This window comes from Littorina saxatilis, linkage group LG15, assembly GCF_037325665.1.
Source record: "Littorina saxatilis isolate snail1 linkage group LG15, US_GU_Lsax_2.0, whole genome shotgun sequence".
NCBI classification, from domain to species: Eukaryota; Metazoa; Mollusca; class Gastropoda; order Littorinimorpha; family Littorinidae; genus Littorina; species Littorina saxatilis.
Window position 1 is genome coordinate 43,217,560 of NC_090259.1, and position 24,194 is coordinate 43,241,753.

Consider the following 24,194-nt stretch of genomic DNA (forward strand, 5'->3'; position numbering starts at 1 on the left):
ACAATAAAAAAAATTCTTTTAAATTTTAGTTGTCAGATTACCAAAGTTATCTGTTTATTCGAAACTAAAAACGTTAGCTTTGGAATAGAGAAAGTCGTCTGCCAAGGTACACAAGCTGTTTGAATGTCTGATCTAGCTTTTGTTTGTTTTGTCTTGATTTTTTAGTGTGACTATGGTGTAACTCATTTGTATTAAGTCTCAAAAATACATTTATATTTCTTTCGTTAGTCAGGGAACTCACAAGGGCATTGAAACCCGAAGAACAAAACTGCAAGTCACGTTTCAAAAGAGTACTGGGGCGGTTAAAATTTATATTTCAAATTTGTTTTGCAAGGGAGGGGGGGGGTGGTTGCGTGTGCATGAAAGTGTCAAGTTGTTGTTTTTGAATTGTACACATTTGTGACATTATTCAGTTCTAAAATGTAGCGCTTTCAAAATGTATAGTCTTTACACACAAAACATGCACAACTAAAGCACTTTCACACTCCACTGTGAATCCAAGGCCAACAAAAAAAATAGGTGTGGTTACGGTAACATAGCCACAAAAAAATAGGGTAGGTAGGTAGGCAATCACTTTTTTTTTTTAAACTTTTTTTTCTAATGTGTACAAATTAAACCTACTTGACAGGGAAATAAGTGTGCGACACAGGCGCTTTCGCTTTCATTGCGTTTTTTGCACTTGTTTTTTTTTTTTTTTTTTTTTTTTTTGACAAATGTAATAAAAAGTTATAGGATCGGCCCCTAAAAATAGGGTAGGTCGGGTTACCGTAACCACACCTATTTTTTTTTTAGGCCCAATCATAACACTTTTTGAAGTTGTAACAACTGCAAACCTCTACCTCCACAGAAGACAAGAGAGATCACGGCTATGGGGGAAACACGGCGACTGCTGATCCTGTACGGGAGTCAGACAGGAACAGCGCAGGATACCGCAGAACGACTGGCACGGGAGGCAAGGCGGCGATTGTTTTCTGTCAAAGTTGCCTCCCTGAATGACTACCCTGTTGTGAGTTATCTTGTAATTAAGCTAAGTTAATTATTTTATTTGTCTATTTATTTATTAGTTAAATCATTGAGCATTTTGGTGATCTGTTTCTCTGTCAGTCAGCTATCCAGGTTTCCCAATTGCTTCGTTTCCGGCCGATTTATGTGGAGCACGTGATGCGCACAAAAAATATTGGCGGTCTAGAAGTGTCGTCTGCGCAATGATCGCGGCGGCTTTCTTGACCGCCAAGGACGACCACGCACGTTGTGAGACGTCATTTGTTGGACCTCAATAATACTGCACGTGGGTCTTTGTGTTTGTTCATGAAGGAAAATTAATTGCTGTGACAGAACGTACTATACATGGGTCGGTTTCATGTTAGTTAGGTTGCTTTTATGAACGGTTGAACAATTATAATTTAACTATTTTTGCGAGACAAATTACTGTGGTAATTTAATTTAGAGACTTAAAATGCGAGATTTGCATGGTTCATCTGTACACATTGATCTGCATGTGTCTGTCATCTGTGTCAGTAGATTTTGATATCCCTTAGTTTCATCTTGTCTGCATTCTCCTCCCAAGACAGTAAAGCATGCCTGATTGAAAATATATGACTGCATACATGTACAGGGTTCCACATCACGTAGAATTAAGGGTATAATACCCTTTGACCCTCCAAATCACGTACGAGATGCTCTCTGAAGAGGTATAAATACGTAACTGTTTTCTTCCAAAGAGGTAAAAAAACGTACAAGTCAAACGCTGAAAGGGTATAGCCTTTGCTACTTTACAAGCAACAGCACGCATGCCGCCTGCTCAACTGAGACCACTAAAGTACACGCCGTGTTCGTGCCACTCCTCTGTCGACACTGACACGCCGTGAAGCAGAGGTTGCCTCCTTTGTCCTCAAACTGCGCGATATCTTTAAACTGATCATCTCGATGGCACTGTTTGCTTTAGCCTATCCGGTGCTGTCGCCTGCTCAAAAAAATGCCTCGCAAAACGAAAGAACAAAAACCTGACCCCAAACAGACAAAATTATCACTCATACCCTGTGAAAAATCTGGAAGGGTTATAAAAACCCTTGACTTTTTTCCTGAAAGGGTATGAATACCCTTGACTTTTTTCCTGAAAGGGTATGAATACCCTTGACTTTTGGGGTTGTGTGGAACCCTGATGTACGTACATAATCTTAGACTTCGGATGACTTTCATTATTATTATTAGTGAGTATTTCTACGCACATACCCTCCCAGAAGTCACCTTCTCTGTACCTAAAGTGAGTAGCAACTGTTAAGCGCTGCTACTCTCAAGCTCAGCAACAACAAGTCTGCACTGACATCAAATAATGTTCTCTTAAGGTTTTGATCACAGTGGAACCTCTCCCCCCCATTTCCCCCCCCCCCCCCCCCCCCCCCCCACCCCCCAATCTTAAACTGTCTCCTTTTCCAGAACTTGTTGACTCAGATTTTATTTTTGTTCATAACCTCTGTAAATTTACCTCCATTTTAAGATTCCCTCCCTGACCTGATTTTCTCAGGTTTTTTTTTTGTTAAATGTCTCAAAAGGGGTGTTCCACTGTACTAATAAACCAGTAACAGACAGATGTACTAATGTTGGTTTTCATGTGTGTCAGGGTGAATTGATCAAGGAGAAGATGGTGGTGTTTGTGTGCGCCACTACCGGCCAGGGAGATCCACCTGATAACATGCAGGTAAGGATTGTGAGACCAGCTCTTATCTGTCCAACAGTTAGGCCTAAAAAAAAATAGGTGTAGTTACGGTAACCCGACCTACCCTATTTTTGGGGGCCGACCCTATAAGATTTTATTACATATGTCAAAAAACAACACAAAAACAAGTAAACGAGTGCAGAAAACGCAATGAAAGCGAAAGCGCCCAAGTCGCACACTTATTTCCCTGTCAAGTAGGTTTAATTTGTACACATTAGAAAAAAAAGTTTTTAAAAAAAAAGTGAGTGCCTACCTTCCTACCCTATTTTTTTTGGCTATGTTACCGTAACCACACCTTTTTTTTTTTTGGCCTAATGATGCCTACACATCCCTGCTGTGACCTTAATTATGAGTAATTGTCTGCTGATGATGATGATGTTACTTGATAAACAAAATTTGTTCTCAAAAGTCTTTCTCGAATCTTTGGGAGACGTGCGGCAGAAGTAATGATAATAAGAATGAGAGCTTATATAGCGCGAACCACAATGAGCTGTGCTCTCCGCACTTTACATATTAACTATGAATAAAAAATAAAAACCATACTATTTAAACATCAAATACATATAATTATACATTCTAACAAAAATAACGTAACAAAGTAAGATGAAGATGCCATTATTCGTATTATGACGTCTTCTCAAAGTTTAATTGCTCACTTTCTTTTGACGTCAGATACTTGAGTTTGTCAGTTAGTCTGTCTGTGTGAGTGTGTGTCCATATCTGTTAGTCTGCCTGTAAGTTTGCTCATCCCTGTCTGTGGTGTGTGTGGTTAGGCAAACTGAGACAGAACAGTGCGTTAAAATCATGCTTTATAGGTCTGATGAAAATGTGTTTGAATACACAGCTTGAATTAATACTTGTGCCATGAGTTTATTGATTAGTATTTGCAGCAACTCACAGTTATTCCAAGGTGAGGTGTATATACAAGGTATACGGAAAGGTACTCATTTTTATTTTGATAAAAGCGTATAGCTTTTTTTCTTCACAATATAGACATTCTGGCGCTTCATCTTGAGAAAGAACCTACCAGGCAACTCTCTTGCTAACCTGCATTACGCTGTGCTTGGGCTTGGAGACTCCTCATATCCAAAGTATGTCATCATTTCACTTATATTTTATGTTTGTTTGTGTGGTGTGTGGTTTTGGTTTTTTGTGTTGCTTTCATGTCGTCTTTATTGTACACAGTTTTTGCCACACAAACTCATGACTGTATTAATTCTTGCTTTAGATTACAAAGAAGACAAAAATACAATCAATGAAGGAAAAACATTTCATACGATGTTCATATGAAAGACTTTCATACCATCCTGACGAAGGCAGTTTATCGATCTGCCGAAATATTAAAAAAGAAAATTGAACCTGGTTACTGATGTGTCCATTGTTTTGTTTAAAGGAAAAACAATTTGTTGAATTAGGGGTAAGGATCGAAAAACAATTTGTTGAATTAGGGGTAAGGATCGAAAAACAATTTGTTGAGTTAGGGGTAAGGATCAAAAAACAATTTGTTGAATTAGGGGTAAGGATCAAAAAACAATTTGTTGAATTAGGGGTAAGGATCGAAAAACAATTTGTTGAATTAGGGGTAAGGATCGAAACATAATTTATCAGCTGAAGACAGATTACATCGGGCATATGATTCTCAATAAGTCAGCACTGAAACATTGCAGTTGCCAGCTTCTTATCTACCACTGGGGTGTAGTCCATACTGCTTAATCAACATACAAACTTGGTTGAGTGCCTTCTCAGACTCAAGATGCTGAAAATGTTGCAGACATATGACCAAGTATGGATATGTAAAGTGACTTTTCTAGTTTATGTGGAGGGGTTGTAAAATAACCTGCACCCTTGGGTCCTTTCTTGGCTGGATATAAACGTTTCTGTGCTACTTTCAAATCACACTTAGTGACCTTATATTCATGAAGAATTTACTGATGTGTGCAGATTTAACTTTGTGGCCAAGAAGCTTCACAAGCGCCTGGAACAGCTTGGTGCTATGGCCGTGATGAAAGTGGGTCTGTCTGATGAACAGCATGACTTGGGGTGAGTGTGTCGGTCTGTGTGTACCAGTGAGTGCTATTGATATGCTTTCCCTTTATTGTCCGTCTGAGTCTGTGTAAAAAGTGCTTGCGTGTGTGCATGCAGAGATCATGTGTGTGTCTGTATGTACATGTGTTGGAGTACAAATTAATGTGTGTGTGTGTGTGTGTGTGTCTGTATGGGCATGTGTGGGTGTGTGTGTGTGTGTGTGTGTGTCTGTATGGGCATGTGTGGGTGTGTGTCTCTTTCTTTGTGCGGGTACGGGTGGATTTTTGTGGTTTGTTTAATACCCTCGTCCTATTACTTGCCTTCCAACTTTCTATTTTTGCATGCACAAATTATGTCATATTTTTTGTCTACCTGGTACATATCCATTATTTGCTTATTTGTTTGTGTGCTTGTTTAACTCGAAACTTTCTTTCTGTGTCAGGCAAGATGCTGTAATAGACCCGTGGTCATCAGATTTATGGGAACACCTGTTGAAGTTGTCTCCACTACCCCTAGGCAAAGATGTTATCAGAGCAGATGTCAGGTATGGTGTGTAAAGCAAGCAAACAGTTTTTTTCTGTGGTCTGCCTGTGTCTGTGGTCTGCCTGTGTCTGTGGTCTGCCTGTGTCTGTGGTCTGTGGTCTGCCTGTGTCTGTGGTCTGCCTGTGTCTGTGGTCTGTGGTCTGCCTGTGTCTGTGGTCTGCCTGTGTCTGTGGTCTGCCTGTGTCTGTGTGTCTGCCTGTGTCTGTGGTCTGCCTGTGTCTGTGGTCTGCCTGTGTCTGTGGTCTGCCTGTGTCTGTGGTCTGCCTGTGTCTGTGGTCTGCCTGTGTCTGTGGTCTGTGGTCTGCCTGTGTCTGTGGTCTGCCTGTGTCTGTGGTCTGCCTGTGTCTGTGTGTCTGCCTACACCTCTGTCTTTCTGTTTGTGTGTGTGTCTTGGATTATCTTCAGAAAGAGTATTTATGGGATAATTTTGGTGTTGCTAAGTTGCATCTTCTTCAAGATATTTAGAGAAATTTGTGTTGTCTCTTTGTGCCAGTTTGGCCTTTTTTTGTGCTGACGACTGAAGTTTCCTTTAACCCCTTCACTGCCACAGTATAACAGCATTTTGGTATTGCTGTGTGCCAGGGCAAAATTTCGCTTTCTTCGGTAGGTTCACTAATCTGTTCACTGCTCGATCATTTATTGAGATATCTCTTAGATCTTTGGCATGTGTTTTGCTTATACCCTTGGCTATTATAGGATGACATGATCATTGGACTTTGTTTGTGATTGTTAAAGTAAAAATTGATATAATGACCATTTTCGTCAAAAATTACAGTTTCCGGACTTACACACACACAGTGACACACATTGCAGCACGTAAAACCACACAAAACACTGCTAAAACTGGTGTCAAACATCAGGTACTCACATTACAGCCCATAAAAGTATTCTTCTGTGTGGTAATCCATAAATCACTTCTTGTAGAGCTTCCAGAACACTGTATCGCTTGAAAACAGGTCTACGAGTTGAGGTCCGACTTTCAGCCGCCATTGTGAATGGCGAGAATGCTAACACAGTTTTCAACACGTGGTAGAATGTGGTAGCAACTTTAGTAACTTATCCGAACGGTCTATGGGAAAGAACTGTGTTTAGAACCCCTACAAGTACTTGGACAGTGGTTACCTCCCATTTAGTTTTCAGAAATGTCCTGAAATGTTGGTGACACAAATCCCACGTATGAGATACGGTTATTGGCGTACGACAAACCAAAAATGACCACGTATTACATTCGGGGTGGGCAGTGAAGGGGTTAAAGCATTTATTTGAGTTGACTAGTTGTTTTCTTTTTAAATACATATCAATGAGCATCTTCATTGTTGTGCAGGTGGTTAGTACAGTGGAACCCCTTTTAAGACCCCCTCCCTTTTAAGACCTTGTTTTCTCAGCCTTTCTGTTCATAACCTCTGTAAATTTAACTCCACTCTAAGACTCCCCCCTTTTTACATTTAGTCAAGTTTTGACTAAATGTTTTAACATAGAGGGGGGAATCGAGACGAGGGTCGTGGTGTATGTGTGTGTGTGTGTCTGTGTCTGTGTGTGTGTCTGTGTGTAGAGCGATTCAGAGTAAACTACTGGACCGATCTTTATGAAATTTTTCATGAGAGTTTCTGGGTATGATATCCCCATACGTTTTTTTCATTTTTTCAATAAATGTCTTTGATGACGTCATATCCGGCATTTTGTAAAAGTTGAGGCGGCACTGTCACACCCTCATTTTTCAATCAAATTGATTGAAATTTTGGCCAAGCAATCTTCGACAAAGGCCGGACTTTGGGATTGCATTTCAGCTTGGAGGCTTAAAAATTAATTAATGACTTTGGTCATTAAAAATCTGAAAATTGTAATTAAAATTATTTTTTTATAAAACGATCCACAATTACGTTTATCGTATATTCTTCATCATTTTCTGATTCCAAAAACATATAAATATGTTATATTCGGATTAAAAACATGCTCTGAAAATTAAAAATATAAAAATTATGATTAAAATTAAATTTCCGAAATCGATTTAAAAACAATTTCATGTTAATCCTTGTCCGTTCCTGATTCCAAAAACAGATATGATATGTTTGGATTAAAAACACGTTCAGAGAGTTAAAAAGAATAGAGATATAGAAAAGCGTGCTATCCTCCTCAGCCCAACCGCTACCGCGCTTTTCTGGATTGTTAATTTCATTGCCTTTGCCACGAGCGGTGGACAGACGATGCTACGAGTGTACGGTCTTGCGGAAAAAAGGCAATGCGTTCAGTTGCATTCTGTGAGTTCGACTGAGCTTGACTAAATGTTGTATTTTCGCCTTACGCGATTTGTTAAGACCTGGCTTTCTCGGATTGTTTGAGGTCTTAAAAGGGGGGATTCTACTGTATGTATATTTACCTTTTAGACAGTAAAATGATACCGGCTATGAGTTTCTCCAGTAACAAAATAAAACATTAAAAAACATATTTGCTTTTTTGACACACACAAAAAAGCAGGGAATGTTATCTCACTTGGCTGTACCATTCATACATGCATGAACCACCATTCTCTATGTTTGTTATTTTTATTTCAGGCCCCCTCCTCGATACCGAGTTATATTTTCCGGCGACACGGTAAACCATGTTCATTCTCTTCGGCCGTTGTCTGGGGATGAGAAGCCAAGCCAAGAGAGACCATTCCTCGCTCCTCTGTTAGCTAACGACAGAGTGACAGCCCCTGATCACTTTCAGGATGTGCGGCTTGTTCGTCTGAATATCAGGGGCTCCAACATACAGTGAGCTTGATTATGATTGATATAATCAAATACTCTAGTGAATACTGGCAATGCTACATAAGACTTCCTGGAAATGATATCCCCAGACTTTTTTTCCCATTTTGTCAATAAATGTCTTTTTTTATGATGTCATATCCGGCTTTTTGTGAAAGTTGATGCAGCACTGTCACACCCTCATTTTTTGATCAAATTGAATTAAATTTTGGTTAAGCAATCTTCAACGAAGCTTGGACTATGGGATTGCTTTTTCGCTTGGAAGTTTAAAAATTAAAGAATAAGGTTGGTCATTAAAAATCTGAAAATTCTAATAAAAATTCAAATGTTAGTAATAGATCCAAAAATGATTTAATCTTATTCTTTATCATTCCCTGATTCCTAAAAACATTTGGATATATTATGTTTGGATTAAAAAAAAAGTTCAGAAAATGTTAAAAAAATAAAAGAGAGCGAGTTTTCCTGTTAAGCACAGGCGCTACTGAGCTATGCTGGCTTGTCACTTTCTGCACGCAGGGGACAAAGCTATATTATTTTGGTGTGAAACAAAATGCACTCTGTTAATTTCGACAGATTGACTAAATGTAGTAATTTTGGTTTATGTGACTTGCTTCTTTGCCAAGCAGATTCTTGAAGTGTAAAATGTGGTGCATATTTTACAACATCTGTCGGTGTGTTCCAAGAGGGTGCAACTTTGTGTCTCTGGTTCAGGTACACACCAGTTGACATGGCAATGATCCAGCCACAGAACATAGAGGAACGTGTCAATCAGTTTCTTTCACACATGGGTTTGTACACCTGTAACACATTCCTTCTGGTCAACAGGTACACACCAAGTGATGTGGCAATGATCCAGCCACAGAACATAGAAGAGTGTGTCAATCAGTTTCTTTCACACATGGGTTTGTACACCTGTAACACATTCTTTCTGGTCATTAGGTACACACCAGGTGATGTGGCAATGATCCAGCCACAGAACATAGAGGAACGTGTCAATCAGTTTCTTTCACACATGGGTTTGTACACCTGTAACACATTCCTTCTGGTCATCAGGTACACACCAAGTGATGTGGCAATGATCCAGCCACAGAACATAGAAGAGCGTGTCAATCAGTTTCTTTCACACATGGGTTTGTACACCTGTAACACATTCCTTCTGGTCATCAGGTACACACCAAGTGATGTGGCAATGATCCAGCCACAGAACATAGAGGAACGTGTCAATCAGTTTCTTTCACACATGGGTTTGTACACCTGTAACACATTCCTTCTGGTCATCAGGTACACACCAAGTGATGTGGCAATGATCCAGCCACAGAACATAGAAGAGTGTGTCAATCAGTTTCTTTCACACATGGGTTTGTACACCTGTAACACATTCCTTCTGGTCATCAGGTACACACCAGGTGATGTGGCAATGATCCAGCCACAGAACATAGAGGAACGTGTCAATCAGTTTCTTACACACATGGGTTTGGACGGCAGTCAGACCTTTCACCTGCAGCAGAACGATCCAGGTTAGTTTTATTGTTACGATGGCAGGTGTTGTAGTTCTTTTTTTTTCAACAATGATGTAAGATCTATACAGTAGAACCTCCCTTTTAAGTCTAAAAAACCCTGAGAAAATCGGGTCTTAAAAAGGACGTTTTAAAATTGGGGTAACTTTACAGATATTATGAACAAACATTTTTGAGAAAACAGGGTCTTACAAAGGAGGGGGTCTTAAAAGGGGGGTTCCACTGTATCACAAATGTTTCAGTGAAGCTGTTGAACAGATATGAATAGTTGACATTTTTTTTGCGGATTCTCTGTTCATTTTCAACCAGATAATCGATGAATTCCTGAAATACCTGTCGGGTTTTTAGAGGTTGTGGAAGAGTTGCTTTTCCTTGGAATTACTGAGGCAAACAAACTTACATGACACTATAGACCAATCACCAATTACTTGTAGAGACACGCTGCTCACTGGGTGGCCGAGTGGTAACGCACTTGCGCTCGGAAGCGAGAGGTTGCGAGTTCGACCCTGGGTCAGGACGTTAGCAATTTTCTCCCCCGTTTCCTAACCTAGGTGGTGGGTTCAAGTGCTAGTCTTTCGGATGAGACGAAAAACCGAGGTCCCTTTGTTGTACACTTACATTGGGGTGTGCACGTTAAAGATCCCACGATTGACAAAAGGGTCTTTCCTGGCAAAATTGTATAGGCATAGATAAAAATGTCCACCAAAATACGCGTATGACTTGGAATAATAGGCCGTGAAAAGTAGGATATGCGCCGAAATGGCTGCGATCTGCTGGCCGATGTGAATGCGTGATGTATTGTGTAAAAAAATTCCATCTCACACGGCATAAATAAATCCCTGCGCCTTGAATATGTGCGCGATATAAATTGCATAAAAAAAAAAATTTAAATAAAATAAATCCCTGCGAATACGCGCGATATAAGCCTCATATTGATTGATTGATTGATCACTAGGTGTTTGCCAAAAAAGTCACTTGGGTTTGTTTGTTTGGCAATTCTTCGACAACACATACACACTTCACAGAGTTATTTTCGAAAATCGTACATTGAAAAATGTTTCAGTTTAAGTTTTGTGTGTTTCTTTGTATAACTTAAATGCTCCTTCATTACCTCCTAATAATTCTGTTACTCATAAACTTCTCAAATTGTTATCCCTTCACATGCTGAATGCCTCATTTTATCATGACAGAGAAAAAATTCAATGGATTCTCAGATCTGTGTTGTTTGCAGACGTGACTGTTCCTTCCGTTCTCACCAAGCCGGTCACAGTGGAGGAGGTGGTACGATGTTACTTTGACATCAGCAGCGTACCGCGACGCAGCTTTTTTGAGATACTGTCACACTTCTCTGAAGATGAACTGGAGCGAGAGAAGCTGCAGGAGTTTTGCACACCTGAAGGACAGGTAACACATAGTTTCCTCTGAAAACGGAGTATGGCTGCAGACAAATTCCTGACCCCTCAACGTGCTGGCCGCATGATCCGACCCAGAAGACAAACAGCAGACTACGTTGGTAGCAACCCCATAGACAATTACATAAAAAACAACAACAGGTGTTTCGCTGTACCACGCTGCAACACTGAACAATACAAACAGTCGTTCTTCCCACGATCCACAATAGAGTGGAATCACCTGGACAACACAGTTGTCCACTCAGCCTCTACTGAGGCATTCAAGGCGGCGCTGACTACCAGCCGCCAATAAACGACGTCGCTGCGCACACCCACCCGTCGCGCCAAAGCCAGCAATCTGGATGCTAGCGACGTAACCCACAGATACAAATACAGAAGTGGCGGTGGAAAATCTGTCATACCTGTAACAACCCACTAGTGTAACATCACAAGAGCACATGGGAGTTGCAGCCAATGAACGCAGAAAAAAGATGCTAGAAGTGCACACTCAGCCTGTTGGTGTCAAACACTCTGTTTTTGTTGTTCTATCATTCATAGTCATTTTGACGGGCACAGTGGCGTGGTGGTAAGACGTCGGCCTCCTAATCGGGAGTTCGAATCCCGGTCGCTGCCGCCAGGTGGGTTAAGAGTGGAGATTTTTCCGATCTCCCAGGTCAACTTATGTGCAGACCTGCTAGAGATTTAACCCCCTTCGTGTGTACATGCAAGCACAAGACCAACCGCGCACGGAAAAGATCCTGTAATCCATGTCGGAGTTCGGTGGGTTATGGAAACACGAAAATACCCAGCATGCCTACTCAACGAAAGCAGAGTGAAGCTGACTATGCTCTCAGAATATAGTGTGGGGAACCCAAATGGGCAAACAGGCTCACACGTAACCAGAAAATTCTGGAACTCTGAAGAAGAAGAATAGTCATTTAGAGACACATTCTCACTCCCTCTTTATTTTTAAGTTTCGGTTTGAAACCCACACATCACACAATCACACACAGGCATGCAGTACACACACAGGCATGCAGTACACACACACAGGCATGCAGTACACACACACAGGCATGCAGTACACACACACAGGCATGCAGTACACACACACACAGGCATGCAGTACACACACACACAGGCATGCAACACACACACAGGCATGCAGTACACACACACGCAGGCATGCAGTACACACACACACAGGCATGCAGTACACACACACAGGCATGCAGTACACACACACAGGCATGCAGTACACACACACAGGCATGCAGTACACACACACACAGGCATGCAGTACACACACACAGGCATGCAGTACACATACACACAGGCATGCAGTACACACACACACAGGCATGCAGTACACACACACCGGCATGCAGTACACACACAGGCATGCAGTACACACACACACAGGCATGCAGTACACACACACATGCATGCAGTACACACACACACAGGCATGCAGTACACACACACAGGCATGCAGTACACATACACACAGGCATGCAGTACTCACACACAGGCATGCAGTACACACACAGGCATGCAGTACACACACACAGGCATGCAGTACACACACACAGGCATGCAGTACACACACAGGCATGCAGTACACACACAGGCATGCAGTACACACACAGGCATGCAGTACACACACACAGGCATGCAGTACACACACACAGGCATGCAGTACACACACACACACAGGCATGCAGTACACACACACACACAGGCATGCAGTACACACACACAGGCATGCAGTACACACACACACAGGCATGCAGTACACACACACAGTTACATGTGACATGTCTATGGGTAGATGATCACAGTCCTTAAACTTTGGGCACTGTGAAAACGGTATCGCTTTTAACAGCCGTAAGTGTTTGAGCAGAATGTTTGTGTTTTCAGGATGATCTGTTTTCATACTGCAACAGAGTCAGACGCACCATTCTTGAGGTGAGTGAAAACCTTATCCAGCTTGTAAGTCAATGTCTTGGTTCAGAAACATTAGCCATTTCATGTGCAGTGGACCCCCCCCCCCCCTTTTTTTTTTGATATCCAAAATCTGAGATAATCAGGTCTTAAGGGTACTGAACTTGTCAAATCCAGGTGCACGGAGCCCCTGGGGCTTTTAGTCATACCTCAGGCAGCTATCCGTTAGAAGAACTACCAAGTTTCATTGACTTGCACCCAAAGAGTCAAGAACTGCGATTTTTTTACAAATTAATTTCGTACTCAGACCCGGCTGCTCTTGGCCTATTTTTGGATCTAAATTTAGATCAGGTAGATCACCACATCATGCACAAAAAGACACGTCACAAGCAAACTATGTCAGACGTCATCATGAGTTTGTGTAAAACAAAATGGAGGCCGGAATCACTCAGTTGAATCGAACTCCGACCAAACACCATGTAATAACTAGGTTAATTTATGCACTCGCGTGAACAAGAAACTGTTGAGCTTCACAGATGTCGTCGTTGGGTAGTTTTGGGTTTGTTTTACTACCATAGGAGGATTTTTGAACTGTAAATGCACTCAGCTGCAACAAAAACGCAAAACGAAGGCTGTGAGCTGCACTGTGCCTTTAAAAGGGAAGGAGTCTTAAAATGGGAATAAATTTACAGAGGCAATGGACAAAACATCTGAGAAAACAGGGTCTTAAAGCGGAGGGACTCTTAAATTGGGGCTGGGCGGCCCGGGTAGCTCAGGTGGTAGAGCACTGGACTTGTAATCGAAAGGTCGCAGGTTCGAATCCGGGCCGGGCCGGACACGGGTCAACTTTATGTGCAGACCCAGAGACGGTAGCCATCTCCCTCCCCCGTGTCACCACAGTGGCACGTAAAAGACCTCGGTCATTCTGCCATAAGTGCAGATGGCTGATACCACCTAAACACGCATACTTTTGTGTATCTCATCTAAAGTCGGGTTAAAACATGGGAACAGGCCCCTAATGGCTTTGCCGTGAGGGCGTAAAACTTGAATTTCTCCCCAAATTGGGGCTGGGGGGGGGGGGGGGGGGGGTCTTAAAAGGGGGGTGTCACTGTACAGTGTTTCAGATAATCTTATGGCTAATGATTTGTGTTAGTTCTGGTTCTTTACCTTTTTCTGCCGTCTTTGCATTTCAACTGTAGCTCACCAATTTATTCTGCACCTCCCATTACCCCCTCTGCCTGGGTTTTAAATAAAAAATGTAAGCAAGAAATAAATCATGATAATTTGTGAATTACAAATTCAACATTTGTGATTCGGAAATCATTATAAATCCTAATGATGTGTGTGTGTGTGTGTAACTGTTTTGCAGGTGATGGCAGACTTTCATCAGACCAGCAAGCGCGTACCTTTCGAGTACCTGTTTGATCTCATACCTCAGATGCAGCCTAGGGCTTTCTCCATCGCCTCCTCCCCTCAGGTAACTTCCACTGCAAACAGAATTTGTCTTCTTCTCCTCGTTCACTCCTTTTACCAAGGCCCAACCAACAAATACGAATCTTATATAACCAACAATCTTGCTGAATACAAATATAATCTTTCCGTAAAGATGTTAAAGATTAGCATTGCATTCAGCATCATTTCGTTACAATGTTGGTTGCAGGCTCACCCACAAGAGGTACAGCTCCTGATGGCGGTGGTGAGGTATCGCACCAAACTGCACACTCCGCGGCAAGGTGTCTGCTCCACCTGGCTGTCGACCTTGACCCCTGACCCCGATTGCAAGGTGCCCCTGTGGGTCAAGCCAGGAACCATCACCTTTCCCAAGGATCCCACCCTCCCTGTCGTCATGGTTGGGCCAGGTAGGAAAATGGTTCTGGAATCATGTCGGTCTTTTGGGGAATTTGCAAGGTAAAAAGTTCTTCTTCTTCTTGTCTTCTCGTTGATCACTCAGATGGGATAAAAAGTTCAAAGATATTGATGTCATCGTGGAATTTTGACTAAGTAAATCATTATCCATGGAAAATATTCTCTCAGATACGATTGACAATGCATGATTTAAAGGCACAGTAAGCCTCCCGTAAACCATCACAGATACGGTCAGGCTTTTACACACAGTACAAACACCCTTTCATTTAAACACTCAACGATTGAGAACATCCATTGTTGTAAAGGGCCAAGTCCACGAAAATAAATTCTTTGAAAATTTCTCACGCTCGACAGAAAGCAGCCAGGATGTTCCCGTTCGGTGAACGTTTAAATGGAAGTATGCTTGTACTGAATGTAGACGCTCGGGGAGCTCTGTGATGGTTTACGGGAGGCTTACTGTGCCTTTAACATTCTTTCATCTTTCTGTCCATACCAGGAAGGAATATAAACACTATTTCATAATACAAATAATCGCTTTTGTTTTTCTCCTGAAAAACTGTTAAAAACGAGTTTTTGTTCTTTATATATGCACGTATTTAGTCAACATGCAGTCCAGCACATGGTTAAACTGTATTTTTAGGAACAGGAGTTGCCCCTTTCAGAAGTTACATCCACGAGAAAGCAGTCAACGGATATGGAGGTAAGCTGAGTCACTGATTAACACAATTTTGTTCAAGGCCACGATAAAACCAACCTCTTTTTAACATTATATTTTGTTCAAGGCCACGATAAAACCAACCTCTTTTTAACATTATATTTTATTCTCAATAATAGCTAGCGCATGTACTTTACACATCATCGTTTATCATTGTAAAGATTTTAAACTAAAGAAAAGCTACATGTGAAATCATCCAGCGATATGAAAATATATTGCACAAGAGAAAGTGTCATATTACCTCTCCTGTTGTCTCTGTTTTCCTTTTGAAAGTCATTTTCAAATGCTGAAAACTATGCAGATAATAGAGATGGAAGTACAGTGGTACCTGTGATGAAAGGACACCCTTGGGCCCAGTTAAAGGTGTCCCTACAACCCCCCCGCGGGTTAGGGGGAAGAATTTACTTTATGCTCCCCAGCATGTTGTAAGAGGCGACCAACGGATTCTGTTTCTCCTTTTACCCTTGTTAAGTGTTTCTTGTATAGAATATAGTCAATTTTTGTAAAGATTTTAGTCAAGCAGTATGTAAGAAATGTTAAGTCCTTTGCACTGGAAACTTGCATTCTCCCAGTAAGGTCATATATTGTACTATGTTGCAAGCCCCTGGAGCAATTTTTTGATTAGCGCTTTTGTGAACAAGAAACAATTAACAAGTGGCTCAGGGCGGGGATGTAGCTCAGTCGGTAGCGCGCTGGATTTGTATCCAGTTGGCCGCTGTCAGCGTGAGTTCGTCCTCACGTTCGGCGAGAGATTTATTTCTCAGTCAACTTTGTGTGCAGACTCTCCTCGGTGTCCGAACACCCCCGTGTGTACACGCAAGCACAAGACCAAGTGCGCACGAAAAAGATCCTGTAATCCATGTCAGAGTTTGGTGGGTTATAGAAACACGAAAATACCCAGCATGCTTCCTCCGAAAACGGCGTATGGCTGCCTAAATGGCAGGGTAAAAAACGGTCATACACGTAAAATTTCACTCGTGCAAAAAACACGAGTGTACGTGGGAGTTTCAGCCCACGAACGAAGAAGAAGAAGAAGACAAGTGGCTCTATCCCATCTCCCCCCCTTTCCCCGTCCATCTCCCCCCCTTTCCCCGTCGCGATATAACCTTCGTGGTTGAAAATGACGTTAAACACCAAATAAAGAAAGAAAGAAAGGTGTCCCTACATTGCAGGTGGCCTGTCATGACAGGTATGTTTTGGTCAAGATAATAGACAAAGGGACTCCAGAGGTGTCTTTTCATGGAAGGTGTCCACACAACAGAGGGGCCTTACCTTGCAGGTACCACTGTATTTGAAAAAAAGATCAAGAAAATAGAAGTCTCATGCTGGTGTGTTGATGATTTTTGACTCACATGCGAAGCAAAAGTGAGTCTATGTACTCACCCGAGTCGTCCGTCCGTCCGTCCGTCCGGAAAACTTTAACGTTGGATATTTCTTGGACACTATTCAGTCTATCAGTACCAAATTTGGCAAGATGGTGTATGATGACAAGGCCCCAAAAAACATACATAGCATCTTGACCTTGCTTCAAGGTCAAGGTCGCGGGGGCCATAAATGTTGCCTAAAAATAGCTATTTTTCACATTTTTCACATTTTCTCTGAAGTTTTTGAGATTCAATACCTCACCTATATATGATATATAGGGCAAAGTAAGCCCCATCTTTTGATACCAGTTTGGTTTACCTTGCTTCAAGGTCAAGGTCACAGGAGCTCTTCAAAGTTGGATTGTATACATATTTTGAAGTGACCTTGACCCTGAACTATGGAAGATAACTGTTTCAAACTTAAAAATTATGTGGGGCACATGTTATGCTTTCATCATGAGACAATTTGGTCACATATGATCAAGGTCAAGGTCACTTTGACCCTTATGAAATGTTACCAAAATAAGGTAGTGAACCACTAAAAGTGACCATATCTCATGGTAGAAAGAGCCAATAAGCACCATTGTACTTCCTATGTCTTGAATTAACAGCTTTGTGTTGCATGACCTTTGATGACCTTGACCTTGGGTCAAGGTCACATGTATTTTGGTAGGAAAAATGTGTAAAGCATGTGAGTCGTATGGGCTTTGCCCTTCTTGTTCTTTCTTTATATCTGTACTAGGTAACCAATTATTCTTTGGTTGCCATTGTGTGTTGATTCTGGTTTTCTTTTTCTGCAGGCAATTATTTATTCTTTGGTTGCCGCGGAGAGAAGGCAGACTTTTATTGCCGTGAAGAGTGGGAGACTCTGGTTCAGAAACAGCTGTTGACTCTGTATACAGCATTCTCACGAGACCAGGTCAGTGGCAAGGACTTATTTCTCTGTGTGTGTCTGTAGTTTGATTAATATGACAAGGTCTGAGTGTTAATAGCTGCATGAGTTCTCCTTTCGTGTGTGTCTGTGTGTGAGAGTGTGTGTGTGAGAGTGCGAGTCAGTCAGTGAGTGTATGTGTGTGTGTGTGAGTGAGTGTGTTTGTGTGTTTGCGTATGTGTGTCAGGGAGTGAGTGAGTGAGTGAGTGTGTATGTGTGTGTGTGAGTGTGTGTGTGTGTGTGTGTGAGTTTGTGTGTTTGCGTATGTGTGTCAGGGAGTGAGTGAGTGTGTGTGTGTGAGTGTTTGTGTGTGTGTGTGTGTTTTTGTGTTTTCATGCGTGTGTGTGAGTGTGTGTCATTGTGTGTGTGAGTTTGGGTGTGTGCATGTGTTCATGCGCGTGTGTGTGTGTGTGAGTTTGGGTGTGTGCGTGTGTTCATGCGTGTGTGTGTCATTGTGTGTGTGAGTTTGGGTGTGTGCATGTGTTCATGCGCGTGTGTGTGTGACAGAAATCTGTCTACTCATCCACTTGAGGGCCCATGTGAGAGTGTGTGCGGGTAATTGTTTTTGAGTCACTTGAGAAAAAGTGACTCTATGTAATCGGTCAGTGTTAGTCTGTTCGTAGACACCACCTTAACGTTGGACTTTTCTCGGAAACTATCAAAGCGATCGGGCTCATATTTTGTTTAGTCGTGACCTCCAATGACCTCTACACTTTAACGATGGTTTCGTTGACCTTTGACCTTTTTCAAGGTCACAGGTCAGCGTCAAAGGAAAAATTAGACATTTTATATCTTTGACAAAGTTCATCGGATGTGATTGAAACTTTGTAGGATTATTCTTTACATCAAAGTATTTACATCTGTAGCCTTTTACGAACGTTATCAGAAAAACAAGGGAGATAACTAGCCTTTTCTGTTCGGCAACACACAACTTAACGTTGGGCTTTTCTCGGAAACTATAAAAGTGACCGGGCTCAAATTTTATGTGAACGTGACTCCCAGTGACCTCTACACTTTGACGTCTGCTTTGGTGACCTTTGACCTTTTTCAAGGTCACAGGTATGTCTTGAAGGAAAAATTGCCTCATATAATATTCAGAACTGCGAAAGTGACTCGATCGAGCGTTTGCTCTTCTTGTTTTCTGCTAATATGACAAGGTCTGAGTGTCAATAGCTGCATGAGTTCTCCTTTGGTGTGTGTCTGTGTGTGAGAGTGTGTGTGTGTGAGAGTGCGAGTCAGTCAGTGAGTGTATGTGTGTGTGTGTATTTGTGTGTGTGTATGTGTGTGTGTGTGTGTGTGTTTGTGTGTGTGTGAGTGAGTGTGTTTGCGTATGTGTGTCAGGGAGTGAGTGTGTGTGTGTTTGTGTGTGTGTGTGCGTGTGTGTGTGAGTGTGTGTGTGTGTGTGTTTGTGTGTGTGTGAGTGAGTGAGTGAGTGAGTGAGTGAGTGTGTGTGTGTGAGTGAGTGTGTGTGTGTGTGTGTGAGTGTGTGTGTGTGTGTGAGAGAGAGAGAGTGTGTGTGTGAGTGTGTGTGTGTGAGTGTGTGTGTGTGTGTGTGTGTGCGAGTGTGTTTGCGTATGTGTCAGGGAGTGAGTGAGTGTGTGTGAGTGTGTTTGTGTGTGTGTGTGTGAGTTTGTGTGTGTGTGAGTGTGTTTGTGTGTGAGTTTGTGTGTTTGCGTATGTGTGTCAGGGAGTGAGTGAGTGTGTGTGTGTGTTTTTGTGTTTTCATGCGTGTGTGTGAGTTTGGGTGTGTGCATGTGTTCATGCATGTGTGTGTCATTGTGTGTGTGAGTTTGGGTGTGTGCATGTGTTCATGCATGTGTGTGTCATTGTGTGTGTGAGTTTGGGTGTGTGCATGTGTTCATGCATGTGTGTGTCATTGTGTGTGTGAGTTTGGGTGTGTGCATGTGTTCATGCATGTGTGTGTCATTGTGTGTGTGAGTTTGGGTGTGTGCATGTGTTCATGCATGTGTGTCATTGTGTGTGTGAGTTTGGGTGTGTGCATGTGTTCATGCATGTGTGTGTCATTGTGTGTGTGTTTTTGGGTGTGTGCATGTGTTCATGCATGTGTGTGTCATTGTGTGTGTGAGTTTGGGTGTGTGCATGTGTTCATGCGTGTGTGTGTGTGTGTGACAGAAATCTGTCTACTCATCCACTTGAGGGCCCATGTGAGAGTGTGTGCGGGTAATTGTTTTTTTCTGCTCTGTTCTGTTTAAGAGAAATTTCATAGTTTTGGGCTTTTAGAAGGTTGGTGCACAATTTGGATCTGAGAACCTTGCTTGGTGTTGGTGTCCAGCATTGAGAATTCTAGTCTCTTTATTGGGGGATTAACAGGGCTTCTTCCATGTTTTTCATCTTCTTTAAATGTACTTTGTACAAGCGCTTCATCACTCGGAAGAGTACCCAAATTCCAGTGCAGATGCAGCAATAAATTAAGTAAGAACACGATACCACTCTTGTGTCCCTGTACGCTACCAAGTTGAAATATTTGTTCTGTTTTCCTTTTAAAGGAAGACAAAATCTACGTCCAAGATCGGATCAAGGAAAACGGGGCGTTGATATGGAAACTGCTGAACAAGGAATCAGCCTATTTCTACATTGCTGGGTAAGCTTTTTCTTCTGTGCTTTTTCGTGGCTTCTTTTAATTCCATTTCTCCAGAAACTGCGTGATCTGTGAAATATGCATGTGTGCAGATAGCCATTACCCGTATGCACGCGGTAGCCTTCATACCAGAAAAACTTTGCTCTGCACAACCTGAACCATCCGTTGAATTACAAGCCAACTTTAGATTTCGAATGAATATTCAAGAGACAGTAGCCAGATTTACCTTTCAGAATTTTCCCAAGAACAACAAGAACGAAAGAAATACTGTATTACCTGTGCAATACAGTGGAACCCCCTTTAACACTTTCGCGACGGGAGGTGACTATATTAGTAATAGCGCTGCAACGCCCACGGACGGGAAGTGACTATTTTAGTATTAGACATACAAGGTACATGACTCGTGATTGCTTCCCGGTTTTTGAAGCTTGCAGTAAATTGAGTTGTTTCCCTTGATACACGTGGTTTTCTCTTCCGGCTTGATCAAATTAGTGCAGATTTGCGTGGTGTTTTCGAACAAAAAAAATGAATCGAAGGCGAGCCTTGTCACGGGAGGAGATTCTCCGGATGTTGGATCTTGAGGATCCTGTAGATCATGATACATCGTGTCGTTTTAGCCTCAAGAAAGCGATAATAGCAGTGATATTGAGGAAGAAACAGTCCCGTTGTTGCTAGTACGAGTCGGCAACTACACGTGGTAGGGGGTGATACTGCTAGACGAACATGTATCTCGGAATCGTGCAGGAGCTATGGGGGCGTGGCAGCACTGATAACAATGGATGGCTGGAGCCTTCAAATCCTTTTGGAATTGTTCATAGGTGTACAGTTGGTACTTTGTTGTGAAAATGTGACTTATATTCAATATGGATTACCTAGACATCATTTGGTGAGTGTTACAGTTTTGTTTCATTTGAGTCAGGATGCTAGCTGTGAGTGAATGCGTGATTTGCTTGTTTTTTTCTTTGTACTGTCTCCTTATTTCTGTGTACAATGTTAACAATATTTCAGCTAATTCATAGGTTTTACACCTTGTTTGGTTATAACATTATTTATAATACTTTCTGTTAAAAAATAACTTTTAAAAAAAGCAGTGGAAAATAAAACACACACAAAAAAACGTTAAAAAACACAAATTATCCCCCTTTCACCCCCCTTTCACCCCCCTTTGCTAAAACAAATCGCGTGACAAACTTATAAATAGCACGACTGAACTGGGCATCCATTTTTGAATTAGTACACAAAATTTGGTGGTGATTGGACTTAATTCAAGCTTGCTAGACAGATTTCTTTACAGTTACTGATTTTTGGGAAGTTTCTTGGTGGCAAGCTTGGGCAGGCAGGACGTTAACGCCGTGGCAGTGCTAGTCACAATAGTGTTCAGACACCCCCCACCCCCAATTTATCATTTCCTTCCTATTTTAGACCGTGTTTTTCTTAGAATTTTTCGTTCATAAGGCCAAAAAATAAAATAGGTCTGTTTACGGTAACATAGGCCCAAAAAATAGGGTCGGTAGGTCGGGAATTTATTTTTATTTATTTTTTTTTTTTTCCCCCAAAAACCCATATTTTTACGATATTTTGCAAAAAAACCAAAAGAATTTTTTTTTTTTTTTTTTTTCCCAATGCCAAAAAAAAGTCTAGGGTCGCGCGAAAAAAATAGGGTCGGTCGGGTTACCGTAAACAGACTATTTTTTTTTTTTGGCCTAACCTGTGTAAATGTACCCCCATTTTAAGACTCCCTCCTTTTTAAGACCTGATTTTATCAGATTTTTGGAGGTCTTCTTCTTCTTCTTCTTCGCTCATGGGCTGAAACTCCCACGTTCACTTACAAATTTGCACGAGTGGGTTTTTACGTGTATGACCGTTTTTACCCCACCATTCAGGCAGCCATACACCGCTTTCGGGGGATCGGAGGTCTTAAATGGGGGTTCCATTGTACCAAAATTACCAAATGATCAAATTCGACTTATGTCCACAGCAATGCCAAAAGAATGCCTGATGATGTACGAGCGATCATGAAGAAACTTGTGGAAGAACATGGCGGAAAGTCCGAGGAAGAAGCTGAGGCCTACCTACAGTCACTGGAGCGGAACCGACGATGGCAGGTGGAAGCCTGGTCATGACCTTCACATCGGTGCATAGTTCAAGGTCATTTGCGGATTGAAAGTTGTATCTGTGACTGTTTATATTTATTTTATATGTCAGGGATCAACTTATTCCATAATTTCTATTGTTTTACCGGTTGACATTTACAAACACCAGAAACTAATTGACAAATTCCGGAAATAATTTCTATTGTTTTACCGGTTGACATTTACAAACACCAGAAACTAATTGACAAATTCCGGAAATAACTCAGGTTTTGTGGGTTGGAGAAGAGTTACTTTCCCTTTGCTTTTCCACAGAAACACTGAGGCGAGCTACACTTGGCAGTGTAGGCTTGCTTCAATGATTTTTATGGAAACAAGGGAAAACAACTCTTCCACGCCCCATAAAAACCTGAGATTTATTTCCGAACTTCGTCTATTCCACAGCTAGTCAGACCAACTGTTTGATATTTTATCTCAACAGACTTTCCTTCAGAAATATGGGATACGGACCTGGGAACCCATAGGATTTTGTGTGTTTGTACGCTTAATTGTGTCAAATACGATCCGTACGGTCAGTGTGATAAAAAAATACGATGAGAAAAGTTCCTAGACTACTTTTTTTCACAATCACAACCCGAAGCCCATCCAGTACGTATTTGGACACACCCATTAAAGCCATAACAGAAAATGTGATTGTGTTTTTTCCTGCTTTGTCTTTCTGTATGAGTGAATGTACAATGTACTATACTGAATACCAACAAAATTAGGTGTATTTTTTCAGTGGTATAGCCCAGGTGTTAGACGGGAGTGTTTTTGGCAAACACATTTGTGTAATGAGCGCTTCTGGGATGATAACGCGAGACAACTCCTGTGATCTTGCCGCGAGGTGGCGCCAGTTACCAGCCGAAAGAAAGAAGGGGCATAACCTCACCAGAACCGACCATTGTCTGTTTACCGTATAAAATGCACGACTTGCACACGAACTGTTACCAAACCGATATGCTATTTGGGACCAATGCAAGTTTTCGTTTCCTTTCTTGTGTGATCTTGCCGCGAGGTGGCGCCAGTTACCAGCCGAAAGAAAGAGGGGGCATAACCTCACCAGAACCGCCCATTGAATATCTGCCTTTCTTCTGCTCTGAAGCATGCTGTCAAAAGACACCATTGTTGAGGGTAGGCATGTTCATGGCTCTGTGACATCATACCCAAATATTGCTCAAATCTAAAGAAATCCATTTTTGAACAAAAGAAAGGCGAGTCTTTAAATACACATATGGTTCTGACCAAAACACTGCTGTTTAATATCTGGCCTGTTCCACTGAAATAATATCCTTTTTGTGTTCAGTGTATATTATGGAAATCTTAGCTGTATCTAAATATTGATCTGTTAAGGCGAAAAAAACTGTTGAAAATACAAGATCTCTTCTGTGTGTGTTTTGTGTGCCAGTGTGCATGTCTGTCTGTGTGTGTGTGTGTGTGTTTAACCCTCTGGAACCTACTCCAAGAAAAAGTTTTGCCAAAATTACTTTGGGGGGCAAAATATGTAGCACTAAAATATGATAGAAATGGTCTTCAAGTCAAATTTCATTTAAGTTTAACAAAATGTCAACATTGTGTATCACACACGTTACATTAGGCCTCGCAGACATTAAATTCCACTATCACACATGATACAAAGAACAATTTCGTCACGCTCATAAGAACAATACCTAACTCAGTGTTAGGCATGTCTGCAGTGAGACTACA

The 24,194-nt window shown here is 41.7% G+C and overlaps 1 protein-coding gene across 1 annotated transcript; it reads left to right on the top strand.

Annotated features, from left to right (window-relative positions):
• Nucleotides 1-72: 72 nt before the first annotated feature.
• On the top strand, nt 73-23,865 carry LOC138949391 (NADPH-dependent diflavin oxidoreductase 1-like). Its single transcript, XM_070321203.1, has 16 exons — nt 73-106; nt 848-1,006; nt 2,621-2,698; nt 3,710-3,807; nt 4,658-4,756; nt 5,184-5,285; nt 7,837-8,037; nt 9,427-9,548; nt 10,780-10,952; nt 12,860-12,907; nt 14,253-14,360; nt 14,544-14,742; nt 15,390-15,449; nt 17,629-17,747; nt 20,267-20,361; nt 22,337-23,865. The coding sequence occupies exons 2-16, from the start codon at nt 869-871 to the stop codon at nt 22,479-22,481; spliced, it is 1,785 nt and encodes a 594-aa protein (XP_070177304.1). The 5' UTR covers nt 73-106; nt 848-868; the 3' UTR covers nt 22,482-23,865.
• Nucleotides 23,866-24,194: the final 329 nt, after the last annotated feature.